At 41.3% G+C, this 18,323-nt stretch overlaps 1 protein-coding gene across 1 annotated transcript in view; it reads right to left on the bottom strand.

Moving 5' to 3' along the window:
* LOC146614605 (ephrin type-B receptor 1-like) overlaps positions 1-18,323 on the bottom strand; it is a 150,608-nt gene that overhangs the window by 93,845 nt on the left and 38,440 nt on the right. The window contains exons 2-5 of the mRNA XM_085376036.1: positions 6,655-6,719; positions 5,761-6,051; positions 3,152-3,370; positions 2,864-3,044 (exon numbers count right to left, since the gene is read on the bottom strand). Of these exons, the coding sequence (XP_085232162.1) occupies positions 2,864-3,044; positions 3,152-3,370; positions 5,761-6,051; positions 6,655-6,719 (756 nt within the window). The remainder of the gene's footprint in view (positions 1-2,863; positions 3,045-3,151; positions 3,371-5,760; positions 6,052-6,654; positions 6,720-18,323) is intronic.

An 18,323-nucleotide genomic window follows, 5' to 3' on the forward strand; every position in this document is an offset into this window, starting at 1 on the left:
TAAGGCAAAAAGAAAGTGCAGCTTTATGGTTTCATGGACAAAAGAATTTCTGTGGCTGCAATATGACGAGCTAAATAACCAGGGCTGCACATAAGTGGTCCGCAGGTGCGCATTCGCTGTCAAAAAACCCCCAAAAAACCGCGCACAAGATATGAAGTTGCAACGCGTGTTTGCGTACATAAGATTTTCTGGAGGAGGACAGACATTTGTTTAGAACTCTTAAAGATGTCGAAGAAGCTCCTTTAAGCAATTACTTTGGTGTTCCTCTACCTCCAAAGAAATGTCAGAAGGAGTCCGAACCACAAAAGAAGCGCGTATTCTCGGAAAAGTGGTTGCAGGAGGTGAGCTGGCTTCAAACAAATGATGAATGCACAGAGATGTGGTGTGGAATGTGCCGTGAAAATCCCACTCTAGCGGACAACAACAGTGCTTTTTATATGGATGCAAACGCGCGTTGCAACTTCTTATCTGGTGCGCGTCTTTTATTTTGACAGCGAATGCGCACATGCGGACCACTTATGTGCACCCGTGTAAATAACATAATGTTCTGCCGGGTGTGTTGTTGGTTTTCTCTCGATTTCTGAGTCGACAAGCGCCTTTGTTACTGGGACCAGTCATTTTAAGAAAGGCCCCCATTAGAACCCATGAGAAATGCAAGAAATGCATTATTGCTCAGTCTGCAATATCTTTCCCAGAACAAACACCAATTGCAAATAACATACTAAAAATAAACCTGAAAATCTGTTTAGAACAGCGTACTATGTTGCAAAGAGTGAACTACCACTGGCACAATGTAGCAGTCTTTGCAAGGTTCAAAAAGCAAATGGCCTCGATCTTGGTTCCACTTGTCTCTTACCCGTGACTTCAGTGGAAATTTCAAATTCAGGATCTGACACAGACGGATTCATGTCCTACACAGTTCTTACAAGTTCATAGAAATTTCTGTTCAATTAGAACCAAGTATTTGAGTTGATGATTGTAATTTTTATACAATGTTGTAATTTGTGTTTCAACAATTTTTTGATTAATGTTTTGTTTCCTTTACAATATTATACATTAATGTATAATATTGTAAAGGAAACAAAACATCAATCAAAAATTGCTCTATTTTTTATTCGGGCTACTTACATTTATTTTGGGCTACCAAAAACTGAAGAGTCCCTGCCCGAAGGGCTACCAGGGATTTTGAAATTTTGAGAGCCCTGTAGCTGAATACAGTATTATTATTATTATCATTCAAAAATAAATAAATGAGCCTTATAATTTAGTCTTTTTACTTTCATTGAACTGAAACATTATTATTTTCCTGGGTATTGGGCTCAAGTTTGAACTTCTATTATCACGATTACTCTAAATAGACACAGATAAAGGAGTAATAAGAACTCATGAGAACATTCTTTGGTTATAGCAAGCGTACGCTGCAATAGGGCGAGGCTAATATTATTGTAAGGCTAAACACCGTAGGATTTTTTTTTATATATAGCCAACATCTTGTAAACCTGGTAATTTAGTCCTTTAGCAGTGGTTTTTCTATAGAGCTGTAACACTGTCAGACGTATTCACTATCTTCTTTGAATCAGGACGAGTTTACCCCTTTCAAAAGCTGCAAGTTTTTCTGTTAAAAAGAGAGAGTGACAACAAAGGCTAAGCTGACATTTCAGTCCATGTACTTGCATGCATTTTACCAGAGGCAGGAAGAAAAACTATTCAGTCTTTAGGCTCTCTATCTGTTTTATCTCACAGTTTTAACCTTTATGTCCTTGGTTTGTTCTCTTTAAAAAAAAAACAAAAAAAACTTACTTTGCAGTTCATCTCTCCAGAGGTTTTTCCCTAATTTTCTTTATCTTTGCTTCTTCTTTTCCTTTCACTTGTTCCTTCTCGTCATTCTTCCTCACGCCCTTCTATCTCTCCAACACTGTGTGACAGTTCGCCACCAATTTGCGCTCGACTAATCTGACTAGAACACGCTAAACTAATTAACATGGGCTGAAGCGGCCTCACTTATCATTTCACCATATGTACATACATCACACGCCCACCACACACTCACTAAGTCACCACATATACACGCACATGCACGCACAAACACACACATAAAATGAATGAGACTCTCCAGGGAGAATAAGAAATGATGGGTACTACTTCGGAGAGGAAATGGGGAACAAGGCCAGATATAAAAAGGATGGAAAGGAGAGAGAGATATTTGGAACACAGAGGAAAGAGGAGCTATTTCTGCACCACGTTCACCCGAGTCTGCCTCTAGAAGCATTAACATATGGAACATCATGCGCTGCCCGGTTGGGCATAAAATATATACACGCATGAAATTATTCAGTTAACTCTGCCAAAACTGACACACTTTTTTTCCCTCCTGGAGCTAATAAAGCACTTGCATTTCCTCCAGAATTTACTCAGCAAATATACAGTTCCATTTATTTAAAAAATCATATATTTGGGACATATAAACAAAGAAAGCTGAAATGTTTTTGATTAAAATAGTATTTCCTCTGTTTAAATAATTTCCATGTTGGAGGTCGACGTATGCTATGAGATATTGATTGCCGCAGTAGCATGTTTGCTGGGGCTCAATATTAGACGCGTGTTTGTTGGTTATTGATTTGCTGTCATACTGGATTGTTAGCTTTTGCTACAAAATAACAAGAAAGTCATGTGCAGCGTGTTTAAGTGTTTGCTGTAGCAAGGTCATCAGCAGAGATCTGAGAACAGATTATCAGTTCAGTCCACACAGCAGCACCTCTGATATGCACTGATGCGGTGCAGTATTTGCTGATGTTCTCATTTCATCTTCATTTTTTACGAGCTCAGTTTGAACTAGCACGGCCTCGTTAATGTACAGATTTACCTCGGCACACATTGCCATTGTCAGGTTCATAACCCGCCTTGCAGCTGCAGCTGCCTATGGGTACCATCCACTCTCCGTCTCCATTACAGTAGAGCTTTATGGGCACGTCTACTTCCTCGGCGTTGGGGATGCAGCTTCCTCTGGCGATGACTAATGAGGTGGACTCTGCTCCGGTCAGCGTCTGCACAAAATAAGAATCATTAAAAAATTCCATTTAAATATCCATCCGATGGCTGTGCCAAGCTCTCGTAAAAATCACCACCGATTTCAATTAGCTCTGTTTCATACCTCTGGGAAGAAAGCAAAGTTCTGCACGATGCTGGGGCATTTCTTGTAGAATACCCTGACGGCCAGAAGCGACATGCAAGCGCCTAAGTCCTGGAAAGCCAAATGGAAACCTCTGCCTTTGGACAGAGGCCCAAAACTTCTCACTTCTGTGTTCACTTTCATCAGCCTGCCCCCAAAATCAACCTGGGAGAAACTCTCATCTGCTGCAATGGTGTCCACCTGACAGAGAGAAAAAGAAGGAAAAAAAGATACATTTTTAACAAAGGTTTTCTTTATTGATTTAGATTTTCTACCTATCAGGTAAACACGCTAATGCCCAAATGCTATGAAATGCTGTTATTGTATCTTTCCCCCCGATAAACCTCCACAGTGGCCAGGCAAAATTAAACGTCTCTGTGAAATTGCAAATGCATGAGAGCATGAGCATGACATTTAAGTAGAGAGGTGACTTATGAATCTCAACAAGCACAAACACATTCAGTCAATACGGGTTAAATTCTAATAGCGAGTGGAGGTTAAGGCTTCAGGCTACAATACTTTTAGCCTTTGTTGCAGTTTTACTTACTTACTGATCAATTTTGGACTGGTTCAATGTTTGGATTTCATTCTTTTGAACTGACATACAAGGAAGGTGTAATTTAACACTTTCTGGAATCTGCTTGGTCTCCAGCTAAGAACCAGCAGTTTTAGTTGATAAGACCACAACGTTCAAGCCCCAAGGTGTTGGGTATGCCGTCTTTGCGTTGTTGCACATAGCAAAATTCCTGTCAGTTTGTTCACTTCCTCAAAACGAAAATGATGTCCAGTGGTCACCATTTTGACACACAAGAGAATTTCCACTTGGATGGGTGCAAGTGGACACAATGGAACTTCCACAGTGAGAAGCTTTCCAGATATGCAAGAGGCAATGATAGGTATACAGTGGGGCAAAAAAGTATTTAGTCAGCCACCGATTGTGCAAGTTCCCCCACTTAAAATGATGACAGAGGTCAGTAATTTGCACCAGAGGTACACTTCAACTGTGAGAGACAGAATGTGAAAAAAAAAATCCATGAATCCACATGGTAGGATTTGTAAAGAATTTATTCGTAAATCAGGGTGGAAAATAAGTATTTGGTCACCTCAAACAAGGAGAATCTCTGGCTCTCACAGACCTGTAACGTCTTCTGTAAGAAGCTTTTCTGTCCCCCACTCGTTACCTGTATGAATGGCACCTGTTTGAACTCATCATCTGTATAAAAGACACCTGTCCACAGCCTCAAACAGTCAGACTCCAAACTCCGCCATGGCCAAGACCAAAGAGCTTTCGAAGGACACCAGGAAAAGTATTGTAGACCTGCACCAGACTGGGAAGAGTGAATCTACAATAGGCAAGCAGCTTGGTGTGAAAAAATCAACTGTGGGAGCAATCATCAGAAAATGGAAGACATACAAGACCACTGATAATCTCCCTCGATCTGGGGCTCCACGCAAGATCTCATCCCGTGGGGTCAAAATGATCATGAGAACGGTGAGCAAAGATCCCAGAACCACATGGGGGGACCTGGTGAATGACCTGCAGAGAGCTGGGACCAAAGTAACAAAGGTCACCATCAGTAACACACTACAACGGCAGGGAATCAAATCCCGCAGTGCCAGACGTGTTCCGCTGCTGAAGCCAGTGCATGTCCAGGCCCGTCTGAAGTTTGCCAGAGAGCACATGGATGATACAGCAGAGGATTGGGAGAATGTCATGTGGTCAGATGAAACCAAAGTAGAACTTTTTGGTATAAACTCAACTCGTCGTGTTTGGAGGAAGAAGAATACTGAGTTGCATCCCAAGAACACCATACCTACTGTGAAGCATGGGGGTGGAAACATCATGCTATGGGGCTGTTTTTCTGCCAAGGGGACAGGACGACTGATCCGTGTTAAGGACAGAATGAATGGGGCCATGTATCGTGAGATTTTGAGCCAAAACCTCCTTCCATCAGTGAGAACTTTGAAGATGAAACGCGGCTGGGTCTTCCAACATGACAATGATCCAAAACACACCGCCCGGGCAACAAAGGAGTGGCTCCGTAAGAAGCATTTGAAAGTCCTGGAGTGGCCTAGCCAGTCTCCAGACCTCAACCCCATAGAAAATCTGTGGCGGGAGTTGAAAGTCCGTGTTGCTCGGCGACAGCCCCAAAACATCACTGCTCTCGAGAAGATCTGCATGGAGGAATGGACCAAAATACCAGCTACTGTGTGTGCAAACCTGGTAAAGACCTATAGTAAATGTTTGACCTCTGTTATTGCCAACAAAGGTTATGTTACAAAGTATTGAGTTGTATTTTTGTTATTGACCAAATACTTATTTTCCACCCTGATTTACGAATAAATTCTTTACAAATCCTACCATGTGGATTCATGGATATTTTTTCCACATTCTGTCTCTCACAGTTGAAGTGTAGCTCTGGTGCAAATTACTGACCTCTGTCATCATTTTAGGTGGGGGAACTTGCACAATCGGTGGCTGACTAAATACTTTTTTGCCCCACTGTATAGGGTTTTTGTTGCTTTTTAAAAATCTGTAAATAACACTATATCTTTACTCCCTCTCCCCTCTTTTTACCTAAAGTGTTTACCTTTAGGAAGGGTGCGTTGGCCCAGTACTCCACCCCTTTGATGCCGTCTGAAACAGTCCTGTCGGTCTCTAGGTAGTAGAGGTTGAACGTCTCTTTGCAGGAGCCCAGGACACTCGGTATGGAGGCACAGTCGCGCACAGTGAAGCGGATCTCCACGTAGATGCGTTGCGCCGCGCGCCGGTCGATGTAAGTGGTGAGGAGCCAGTTGTTCTGGCTGGGCTCAAACACGTTACACACCTGGTACGTCCTGATGGTGTTCAGGTTCTCATCGTAACCGCTCACCTCCTCCCACTGGGCGATGTGTGCGTGTGAGAAGAAGGGCCAAGTAGTAGGAGAGGGGAGGAAGCAGAGGGAGAGGGGAGAGGAGAGGCCAAAATGATGAATGGGTTTACCAAAACCTGACACAAATTAAACTTTATCCCTCCCTCCCATTTTGTCTCCTTCTCTTTTTTTCTCCTCTACCTTGTTCTGTGCTACATGGGTAAACCATTCATCACAATTAGAGTCACTCACCTCAAACGCACACAGCAGACCACTGTGACCGGCCAGTCGCCAAGCCAGAATTTAAACAGCCAAGGAGCTCAATTTAGATGGAAAAACCCATTCTATTCTATTCTATTCTATTCTATTCGGCTGCTGCGGACTCCCATGTGATGCACCTCACTGATCTTTTGGAATGCATTCTATTTACATCAGTAGTGGTTAATTGGTGTCACCTTGCTACTGTAATTAGGAATTTGACAGACTCATTACTGGACCACTGTAAAGTGTACTCAAACAGTTTTTTCCCAAGGGCGCACGGACACACACACACACACACACACACACACACACACACACACACACACACACACACACACACACACAGAGTACACCTTTGCACATTGTTCTTACTCCATTGGCAGGGAACGATATCCAGCCAAGCTCAGCTGTCGCCGTCCTTGTATCCATCACTGTCTCTGTCAGACAAAAAGAGACAGAGAGAGAGAGAAAGAGCTGAAAAGAGGAGGCTGCACCAGAAGGACAGGTATAGTCAGCTCAGATGACAACTTTCAGCACTGCTTTGTGATATGTACCATTCATATTCATATTCATAAAGCCCTACTTCTGACCATTTCTGCAATGCTCTGTCTGTTCTGTGCACCTGTGATAAAGAGATAAAGAGGCGCAAAAAACAACAACAACAAAAAACAAACGACCCCTGGGTATGTTAATCTAGTTTGAACACAAGCCACAATGACAGGACATAATGATGAAGGTAATCCGGTTAATCCAGGTTTTATTCGAACCTCTGCGTAACAGAAAACAGTTATGTTCAAAGCAGATAGCCTGCCTAATCACATTAGGCAGTGCCAAGGAAGAACACACCCTCATTACTCAGTGTTCATTATGTACACAAATGACTTTATCCCATATTGCATTATTTAGCTTTGACAGTATGTGGAAATGTAATTCTATCATGGAAAAGGCAGCATATCTAATATTTCACATTTATGATTACAACGACAGTCGCTGTCTGAAGCTTTATTAAGTCATGAATGACAGAAGAAAGATTTGATTGATGTAGCAGCTGGATAACATATAATATAACTGTCACTGAAAATGAAACCATTCCCAAGTCCCGAATGGGAAATTGGACTTTTGTGTTTTCTTTAATTTTCTAGTTGTAGATTGAAATTCAGAGTTAACCACTGAATTAGGCAAATGCACCAGAACTAGAACTGTTAGTAGAATATAATTAAGGACACAATGAAGTTAGCAGATATATTCAACTCAATTCACTTGTATTTGTAAGGCACCAAATCACAACAATCGTCACCTCAATACAAATAAACCCCCAAAATCAGATGACACCCTATGAGCAAGCACTCGGTGACAGTGGGAAGGAAAAAATCCCTTTTAACAGGAAGTAACCTACAGCAGAACAAGGCTCAGGGAGGGGTAACCATCTGCTGCAACTAGTTGGATGTGATGGGAGGAATCAGGACTAAAGACACACTATGAGAAGGAACCAGAGATTAATAATAACTAATGATTAAATACAGAGTGGTGTGTACAGAGGTAGAAAGTATAAAAAGAAGTAATTGAAGAAGAAACATTCAGTGGAACATGGGAACCCAAAGCAGCCTAGGCCTATTTCAGCATGATGACTAAGGGAGGGATCTGGGTCACCAGATCAAGCCCTAACTATAAGCTTTATTAAAAAGGAATGTTTTAAACCGAATCTTAATCCTGAATCCAAACTGAAAGCTGTTTCCACAGGAGAGGCCCTGAAAGCCAAAGGCTCTGCCTCCCATTCTACTTGTAAATACTCTAGAAAACAAGTAATCCAGCAGCCCATGACAAAAGTGCTCTACTGGTGAGATGTGACATTACAAGGTCTTTAAGATAAGATGGGGCCTGACTATTCAAGAAAATAAAAGAAAACAAAATTTTAAAATATAACCAGAAAGACTTGTCATTGAAAGAATCCTGAGGGGGAAATCTTTGGGTAACACCAAACACATAACCCAGGACTAGTGTAAAACAAAATCTGCTGGTCCTCTTTATAAGAGCAAACATGTCCAGTTGTGTTCTTGCTCTGACGCAACTACATGCTTGGCAGAAAAAATAATGGCCTGACAGAAGAGCCCAGAGCTGTTGCCAAGATGGAAAAGTGGCAAGATTTGCCTCGAAGGATTTTGCATTTGAAAACCTTAAAATCTAATAAATAATAATAATAATAATAATATTTTTTAGAAAGGCAGATTTGTAAGAGCTTTTTTTGAATAAGAGGCAAAAAAATATTCATCAACAGCATTAGAAGATATCCAGGAAGCCATGGAAGCTATTTATTTTGACTTTTGTGGGTGTGCTATGCAGTCATTAAGAGCATTGGTGTAAATCAATAAGCAGGACTTCTTTCTGCTTCTCTCTGACAATACCACACTTTCATATGACTTTTGCATCCCTGTAACCATGTTCTTTGATTCACCAGTGATTTAATTTCCTGCTAAAAAAAAGAAAATGCAAAGAAACCCGCGCGCGCGCGCGCACACACACACACACACACACACACACACACACACACACACACACACACACACACTGTTGTATGCATATCTGGTGATTTTATGCGCATTTTTTAAAACTGTAATTCCTTTTCAGAAATAAATGATTGCATCAATTTAACATGTTGCTGCCTCAAATTGGCAGTTAGCATATATTAAAGAATAATTGCATACAGGTGTAATAAGTCAGCAGCGGCAACAGCAATCAAATAAACGACTTCATTAGGCGAATGTATGGAAGTAGCGTTCAGCTGATCTGGATGTTACTAATGACTTCATGCGTCCCACTGAAACTACACCATCAGCTCTAACCTCCATTTTTTTTCCTGGCACGCCGATTAAATCACTGCTGGGTGACACACCGACACAGTAACACACTTCACAACGCTGACCGTACCTTCTCACATTGCAACAAAGAAACCCAAGAATTACAGCGCGAGAGTCGCCGTAAGCAAAGCTACACGACAGCAAAGCCCAGATGGCAACGCTCGCTGTTAAACAGGTCATAATACGTCTTCATGCTATAGATCCCACTGTGTTAATGGTGAAAAATGGCTATGTGAGCAGCTCTAAGAATCAGTTTTATGTATTGCCCTGTCGCATGAATGCAAAGCCTGGCGAGCTGTGAAATTGGAGAATGACAGATATATTTCATTAAATATTTAGCATGTCAACAAATAATGTTACTGCAATACTGTAAATAGAAAGCAACATAAAGAACGAAGGAAAAATAGTATTTAAAATAAAGGATCTTAAAGCTGATGACAAACTGACCCTCGTGTAAAGTCTGCAGCAAACCAGTGTAATGGAAAGCATGCCTGAAATTTTTATGCCACTCCACTTTCCTGGTAACTAACGCTTGTTACAGGAAATATAGTTGACCATGACCGCAGCAAACTGGGGGGTAGACTTATTCAAATCATTAAAGGTGCTCCGTGTTGCTCTCAGAGGAAGTGGAACAAGAGAAACCGCCGAGCCCCACCCCGCCGTTATGTAGGTAAGTTGGGTTCCTTCTTATCTCCTGTGTCACTCGTGGCATGAACTCAGCCACTGCATGCAAAAATGAACGTTGACACGGTGCGAGCGGACACGCCGAGACGCACGAGCCAACATAAGCTAGCTGACATGCTGACAAGACCGACCCCAACACCGAGCCCCTTGTAATAAAACACGGTGAGAAGATTCAGCGACATCACACCATGAGGCGGCCGCAGGCAAACAACCCCCCCTTGATTCTTGACACGCTCTCTTCCTCTTGCACTCTTTCATACTGTCACCCTGCCTCTCATTATCTGCTCTCCTCCTCCTCACACTTTCCGCACCTTCATCCTCTCCTGCATTCTAGCTCTCCATCTTTCATCCCTCCACTACTCCACTCTTTTTGTTGTTTTTTTATGTTTTGCGAGCGAGCTAGCCTAATTAAAGCAGAACCCCCTTTTTCAGCTCTCTCCCTTGGGAGAGAAGGTCGTTTTGGGAAATGAAACGCTTGTCACGCGAAAAATGTAGCCGACTATCAAATTCTTGGACCAAAGCTCATTTAAACGACGACAAGTGTCACTGTCTAATTTGTAGCTTCGGTGCGTTTAGTGGCACGCTGTCAACAAAGATTTTCAAAGAGTGATCTACAGCAGTTTATTTCTACCATGCATATTTTTACCTGCAAGAAACTTTGAAGTTTAGGTGGGAAAAAAACTGAAAAGAAGAAAAAAAAAGACACAATGAGACAAATCCACAATAATGACAGAAGAGACAAGGGACCTTATTCAAGGCTTTGCTTTAAGAATTGAATACGGTGGCACTGCATTGGCACCACACTTACCACCAACCTGCTTTAAAGGAAGGTTTTAGTGGCACACTCACAGGAAAGGTTAGCATTCTACCCACAGACTTCATTGGCAAATGCATTTATTGAAAAATTGATTGTACTTTTGCACCCAGAAACACCTGTGGGTCCCTGCAATTCATCATTTTATGCCATTTTGTCTTGCTCACTGCAAAATGATTACAAAGCAGTGCTTGAAGATAAGCATGCATGTAAATATAGAGCGAATCACTTTAGATTGGTGCAACATTCAAATTAAATCTCGACAGTTCATCCCATGATGACTTGTTTTGTCCGTCAACAGTCGAAAAACCAAAACATATTTAACATCCTGTTAAGTCTGACAAGGAACAGCAAGGAAGCTATAATTATGTGGCCTCTATTAACTATCAAATACCACAATATTTGCCTATTAAACTTCTTTCAACAGACCGATCAATACTTCACTAATCATTCATATATTTGCACAAAACCACTTAATAAACTGCAGTGCATTAGCAAACATGCTTTGCGAATTCCCAGTTTCAATGAGAAAAGAAGTCTAATCAGAACAAAACGAGACATGTGTTTGATGGTCTATGCTGGGCTTATTAGAGAATCTCCTCATCAGTCTAATTAACAGCACACACCTCTCTGCACATAATAGGGTATACTCGCCGAACAGCCTAATTACTTTTGACATATTGGAGGTTGTGATCGCAGTGTGCCTTCCTCCCCCGCAGTGGTGCAGCTCTTCAACCAGCCCTGTACACCGCTGAACGAAAGCAAAAGCCATTTTACAGCAGAGGAAACAGCAGGTAAATCTGTGCGATATAGTAGCAGTCAAAGAGGTTGTTAAATCCTTGTTGTGGCCCACGAGGGAGAAGTTAAAAGTATTTTCATCACAGGCCCCCGGATTAGAAGTAATTTCCCTGTTTTGCAACCTTTTCTTTCCCTCTCTTTCTTTATGTGTGCGTACCAGTGGTCAAATGGGAAGTGTGGTTAGTTCATCTTCTGCTAATTGGCATAGTGTGTCCTACTGCCCAAAGACTGCAGTTAGTCCCGATTCACATGGCAGTGTGCGCACATATATGTGGCACCTCCCTATAGCACTGATGGCACACATGTCTCAACTTCAAAGGGCAGTTTTGAGAGTTGGTAATTGTTTTGGTAAGGGGCCAAGGGGGTTGTATCGATGTGTTTACCTCACTAGGGTCTAGATTTACAAGACTGCATGTAAGAGGTGGAGATCCTTGAAATTTAGGCAGCTGCCCCAGTTACATATGTATTTCTGGGAGCTCCTTTCTTAAAGCCCAAAATAGGGAGGGGACTATTTAAATCAAGCGCACAAACTAATTTACTAACATTCACGTCACACAATTTAATATCAACTGCGCTGATATTTAATGCCAAAAAAGAGGATGTTTTTTTGCGCTTGATTTTGAAATGAATGGACTGCACCAGGCAACTTCTGTAAATTGCACATGAAACCAACCATACCTTTGAGCGCCATTTGGGGACTGGGCTCACACACCATCAGCACAGCTGCCCAATCACGTTGTTCTGATTTCGTGGACTTGCAAATCAAAGTCTCCTTAAAGACTGCTGTGGTCGTACCGGATGAATGACTCAGATGGTATAAAAGATGGAGGTAGCTACAATGACGTCAGCCATGTGAAGTCCAGTTATGAAACCTCAAGAGTACCATCTCAGTGAAGTGCAGCGCTTTCTGTGAAACTAACAACTTACTGTCACAAGTTGTTAGCTTATGAGCATACCCTGAATAATCCTCCTTTCTGAAATGCAGAACGACCCAAATGTTTGACAAAACTCATCAACAAAAGTGTTTTGTCTGAGGCAAACTACAGGCAGACATAATGAAGTCCGACATAATGTGCATCTATGATGGCTTCATTTGTATATTATTCTGTACCATCAATGGGTCAAAGACAGGATTTTAGCCATACGACAGGTTTTTATTCTGTGCTGAATAATAAATGTAGAATTATTCTTGTAGATTTATATTTTGGACTTAGTAGAGGGTTTTTTTCTCAGTTGTTCTTTGGATTAGATCAGTGGTCCCCAACTTCCGGGCCACGGACCGGTACCAGTCCATGATTCGTTTGGTACTGGATCGCGAGAGTTGAGGCTCGGGTGTGAAATTTATGGTTTTCAGTGTTTTTATTGGTTTTTATCATTTTTATCGTTAACTCAGTTTCCCTGGGTTTTTTCCCATGTGTTATGAATAAATCTTCTTTTTTTTGTTACTGGCACTTGTTTTATTTTGTTGTATTTATCCGTGACACCTTAAAGGCCGGTCCGTGAAAATATTATCAGACATTAACTGGTCCGTCGCGCAAAAAAGGGTTGGGGACTGCTGGTTTAGACAAAAAAAATAAATCTGTTCTTTTATGGAAAACCCATAAGTTAAATCTATACAAGAAATAGAATAGGTCAGTCAAAAGGATATTTGTCTGTCTGCATCCACAAGGTGTAACCTATGAAATAAAAACAAATATTAACATTAGACCAAAGAAACTTTAGAATCTAAATTGAAGTATTAATGAAGACCAGGATGGGCACTGGAAGGCTTAACAGGAATGTTTTTTTAGTTTTAAAACACTAATGATTTAAAAAAAAAAAAAAATCAACCAGGAAGCTATTATGTCACAAAAACAGCTCCACTGACAGTCCTGGGGACAAACATGGTGATACCAGGTTCTAAGAGTCCTCACAAAGACACACAAGTGTGTTCCTATGTGTATCTCAAAGAAAGCCAGAAGGTACAGCTGGGTGTGTCATACTCACAGTTAAGGAAGCACAGCAAAATAACACGCTGACGCGCACACGCGCACACACGACTAACGCACGCTAAAAGCCCTCCTGGGGAGGAAGACGTCATACTGCCTGGAGAGATGGACCGATCAGGCGTTCAAGTGAAACGACACAGTGTCACAGAAGGACAACTCAGTCGGTATAGCACACTTTGAGAAGATGATGTGCACTAACTCAAATATAAATAGATATATAGGCATATGTGAGCACTCAAAAGTACACAGCCTGCGCAGGAGTCACGCAGAGCAGCTTTTCTTTTGCTTTAATTGAACCTCATATGCCCCCAAAATCAATTACAAAGACAATTATAAGACAGTGAACAGTGCTCTGAAAATCTGAAAAACTCCACACACAAAACCAGGGCAAACATTTGCCTCTCCACAGGAAATGTTATAATTAAATTTAAGCACTCAATGAACAGCTAAACAAAAAGCCAGGCTCGACTCATAACAACAACAAAAAGAAAGAAAGAAAGAACAAAACTAAGTACATTTTAGTGTTATCAAGATTTAGCCCCTGCCAAACACAATTTTCTCTATTAAGCCCACAGGAGCTTATTATTATACTCTGGTGTATAAAAACTGCTCTTATCTGCATGGAGTCCCCTTGAGCTAAACTCACTGTGAGTGTACACAGCCTGCAAAGTCTCACCCAATAATCCCCACATTCGACACATTCAACATCGCTCTGAAGCACTGCCTAATGGGCTGACCTTGTTGTCTTAAAAGAGTCTGCTCAGCAGCTCAAAAGCACAATCTATCAGCAAAAACAGGCAGAACGGTGCAACAACAGTAGGGCTACACGAGGAGACGCAGATGTGGGAGACAAAATTGAAATGCTGCAACAACAGCATAACGCCGTCATGTCACGTGGATATTGTTTCAGATGCAGTTTTAAGAGATACTAACTGGTTAGATGAGCACTGAGCACTCCATAAGATCAAACCTAAGCCATGATTTTTCGAGTCACAGGTAAGAAAATGTACAATTTGTATTTATTTGTGTTCACAGTCACATCTGGCACAGCAGTGTTTTCATTTTTTGAGCATACATCCCGCAGGCTGGCATTATGCTAGTGATGAATACCAACCTAATGGCCATTAGCTGAACTTTTATGCTTATTAAGATGTTATTCATATTATAAATCTATTTAAAAATATCTGAATATTTGTATCCAGCCGAGCATCTCTCTTTGTGCGTAATGAATTCACTTCAAAACCTGAGACGACAGACCTCGTGACTTCCTTGGCTCACTTCCCCATTTCCTTTAGTGACACTTTATTACTGAAGGTGTGTTTGTGTCAAGAGCTGCCTCGATGATAAAATATCACCGTGTCAAAGTTCCGCTCGAGGTTGCTGGATTCCTCTTTATGGATTTTAGCTTTTGCTCTCCAGTTTCTTAGTTGCTAAATTAGGTGCTTCACCCCTTAGAGTATTTTTGGTGTCTGCTACTGTCAGCTCCGCGCTTATTTATGCACACCGAAACCTCCTTTCAAAGGAAGGTAATTGAAGAACCTACATTCCTCTTCATAAAAGTAATTTATTGCACAAAGATTCTGAGCAGGTGAACAATGTGCAATATATTTGAAGAGAAAGTCATTAACCTAAAGTGAGGAAAGCGTCACAGAGCAGAGTGTTGAGAGTGTCCTGCGTCTACTTAATGTTTTATTGTAAAGCATTGGCCGGATGTTGCTGACCTGGGGCCTGTGCTTCGTACCGCGCTAAGTGAGTTAGCTGGATGAGATTGTTGACGATTTTGCGTGATCCTGGATCGTTCGGTTCCCCAAAGCCCATCCGGGACTTGCTGTCATAGCAACAGAGCCGTAAGCGTAAACCTGCTGGGGAGCAGGTTTACTTTATGTAAACAGGATTAGATCGCGGCCACGCAGGTATGCCCGCGTCATTCATACGAAAGCAACAGCGATATTTTACCACTGTTTCACCATAAATAAATAACATCAATGTAACTAAAGATAATGCAGCACTTGATCCTTTTATTGATTTCACACAGATACATACAGGTCATTCCCTAAAAAAGGGAAATGTACTATTAACATTCTATTACATGTATGTGATTATTACAGATGTAATTCATATTTCAGAGTAGTAATTGTAAATTACTTCGTGTAATCAAGATGAGAGACCACGGCTATAAAAGCGAAGGTGGATTTGGGAAGTCTGTCGCAGTCATATCCTGTCCGTTTACGCGAGCAACCCATTGCGGAAGGTGCAAGATTGATAAGGAGAGTCCTCAGAATTCAGCGTATATTGCGGGACAGACAGGATCCTTTAGCTCAGCGCGACAGTGTGCTCATAGAGAGATATCGATTTTCCCGTGAGGGTATTATTCACTTAACCAACTTGTTGACGAGGGGGTGCAGGACCACCACCTGTCTTTTTTTTTTTGCTCTGCCCTTTTCTTGGTTGCTGTTATGAACAAACAAACAGATTATTCCAGGGTCTCTTTCCAAGAGACGACAAGCAATATAAGTGATAAATATTACCATTCTGTAGAATATTCTTATATTTCACTTTTACTTGTTCCCATGTTCTAGTGGGTCCTGTTGTGGCTCTAATGTGAAAGGGGATATAATATAACATATTATAATATAATATGATGTAATATAATATTGGATAATATGGTGTGATATGATAAATCTACCCTACCGCCTACTGGTGTTGGCCAGAGGGGCCGATGGCGCGATATGGCAGCCTGGCTTCTGTCAGTCTGCCCCAGGGCAGCTGTGGCTACAACCGTAGCTGCCTCCACCAGTGTGTGAATGTGAGAGTGAATGAATAGTGGCATTGTAAAGCGCTTTGGGTGCCTTGAAAAGCGCTATATAAATCCACTCCATTATTATTGTTATTATTGAATTACTTACGAGTTTGATTTGTCAGCAACTTTCTGCCAGCCCTCTCTCCTTGCTTTTGCAGCCTTTGCAGTGTTCCCTTGCGTTTTAATTAAACTCTGAAACTCCTGAAATCCCTCACTCAAGAGTTCTTGCTCTGCTGCCGAAAAATACCGAGCGCGCTCCTTCGACATTTTCGCCGACCAATCAAAGGGTTGCCGATCAATGTTTCTACTATCGATGCGTAGCCCCTGTTGGGCCACCCAGTGATCTCACATTACTTCATCCAGCTATACTAATCGTCAACAACAGGTGTGTTCGGGGAACCGGAATAGCGAGCTCAGAGTTAGCGCGATGATTTGGTCTTGGATGTTTCATTTGATCTTGGATGTAGTAAGCGACGTACGAAGCACAGGGCCCTGGTCTGTTATAATGTTTTGAAGTGCACCTGCTGCTCATTTATTATAAATAAGGATTATCTGTGATCTGCTATTAAAGAGAAAAAAAACCAAATCCTTTCTCACGTGTAACACCTTAGCTTTGAGGTTTTATGTCTCAATAATAAAAACAATCAGTATCAGATATTTTTTTAGGACAAGTAATGTTAGCGAGCTTTGATCGCATGTTTCCAGCAGTGACACTGGAAAAAGGACAGGCTTGCAATTTACTACCAACCTCAATGAAATCTACTGGTCACTTCTCTTTCCACTAGCTTCTATTTTAAATGCCTACTTTAAAGCAAAAATAAAAACTGATCTCTTTAGCTAATTCTCTCATTTTTGATTGGTGTCAAAAATGGGCTATGTGGACAGGATTTTATTTTTTAAATAACTCATCATTTACACTTTGTTATTGCTTAAAATGATGTATTATTAGAGGCGTGGGTGCTTTGAGTGACAGATTTGTGCCCACTGTGGTTCTGGCTTTCTGCTACGTGTCACCTCAGCTAATTCATAATACTATGCAATACGTTAACTCTTATGGAGGGATAAAACTTGAGGTCGTACCCAAATATTGATTTTGAATCTCATTAAGATATGAGACTTAGATATTTTGGGAAACTTGCATAAATTTACCCGCATAGTGAAACAATGAGTTAGTAGCATTAGGTGAAGCTACATTAGCCAATTTAGCTAATGCTACACTAGCTATGGGATAAGGCAGTAGCTATGCAATTATTAAGCTGGGAGGTGCTTATGGCATTAGTAGGGTTAACATCGTTGCTATTCACTTTGCTATTCACTTGAACCGGCAACCTTCCGTTGCCGGTATAATACAGACTTATAATTTGCACCGATTTTTTCCCGAAATTCTATACACGAAAAGTGAGCGCGAGAGCCCTCGGTGCACCTGCTCGCTGCTGAAGTCAAAGTAAACTTTATTGTCATCTCCGCTACAGTCCAGTAAAGGCGAGGCTCCAGTTACAGCAGTGCAAGTAAACAAACAATATATATAAGAAGAGTAAGAAAATAAATATACACTTTAGGACTAATATAAAGGGATCAATAACAATTTAAAATTTACAGTTTGATGATTTAAAGTCTCAATTAAATCAAATAATACATTATGTTACAGATTTTAATATTAATTAGTCATTGTCAATTGCTGATTTGCCCTGTTCCCATTGTATGACGAATTATGATGGCTGTTTGGTAGCCGTTTGCATGCTATGCATACTCTCTCTCTCTTCATATGTGTGTGTGTGTGCAACAGCTTTATGTTAATGTACAATCCTTAATATGTTTTGTCTGTGTGTGTGTGTGTGTGTGTGTGGGGGGGGGGGGAGTGTTCGCCCAGGGCGCCAAACAGGCTAGGACCGCCACTGGCTACAATGTAGCTTGCCATCACCACCGTATAAATGGGTGAATGACTGAATGTAGTGTAAAGCGCTTTGGGGTCCTTGGAGACTAAGTAAAGCGCTATACAAATACAGGCCATTTTACCTTTTACAGTATAATGCTACACATAGTTGTCATACTGTAGCATGGTTTTAAATAAAGAGGTTGTTGACCTTCAATAAACCTCGTCT

The sequence above is a fragment of the Diplotaxodon limnothrissa genome, linkage group LG17 (assembly GCF_057381915.1).
Source record: "Diplotaxodon limnothrissa isolate DT_005_m linkage group LG17, D_limnothrissa_male_GT1.1, whole genome shotgun sequence".
Classification (NCBI taxonomy): domain Eukaryota; kingdom Metazoa; phylum Chordata; class Actinopteri; order Cichliformes; family Cichlidae; genus Diplotaxodon; species Diplotaxodon limnothrissa.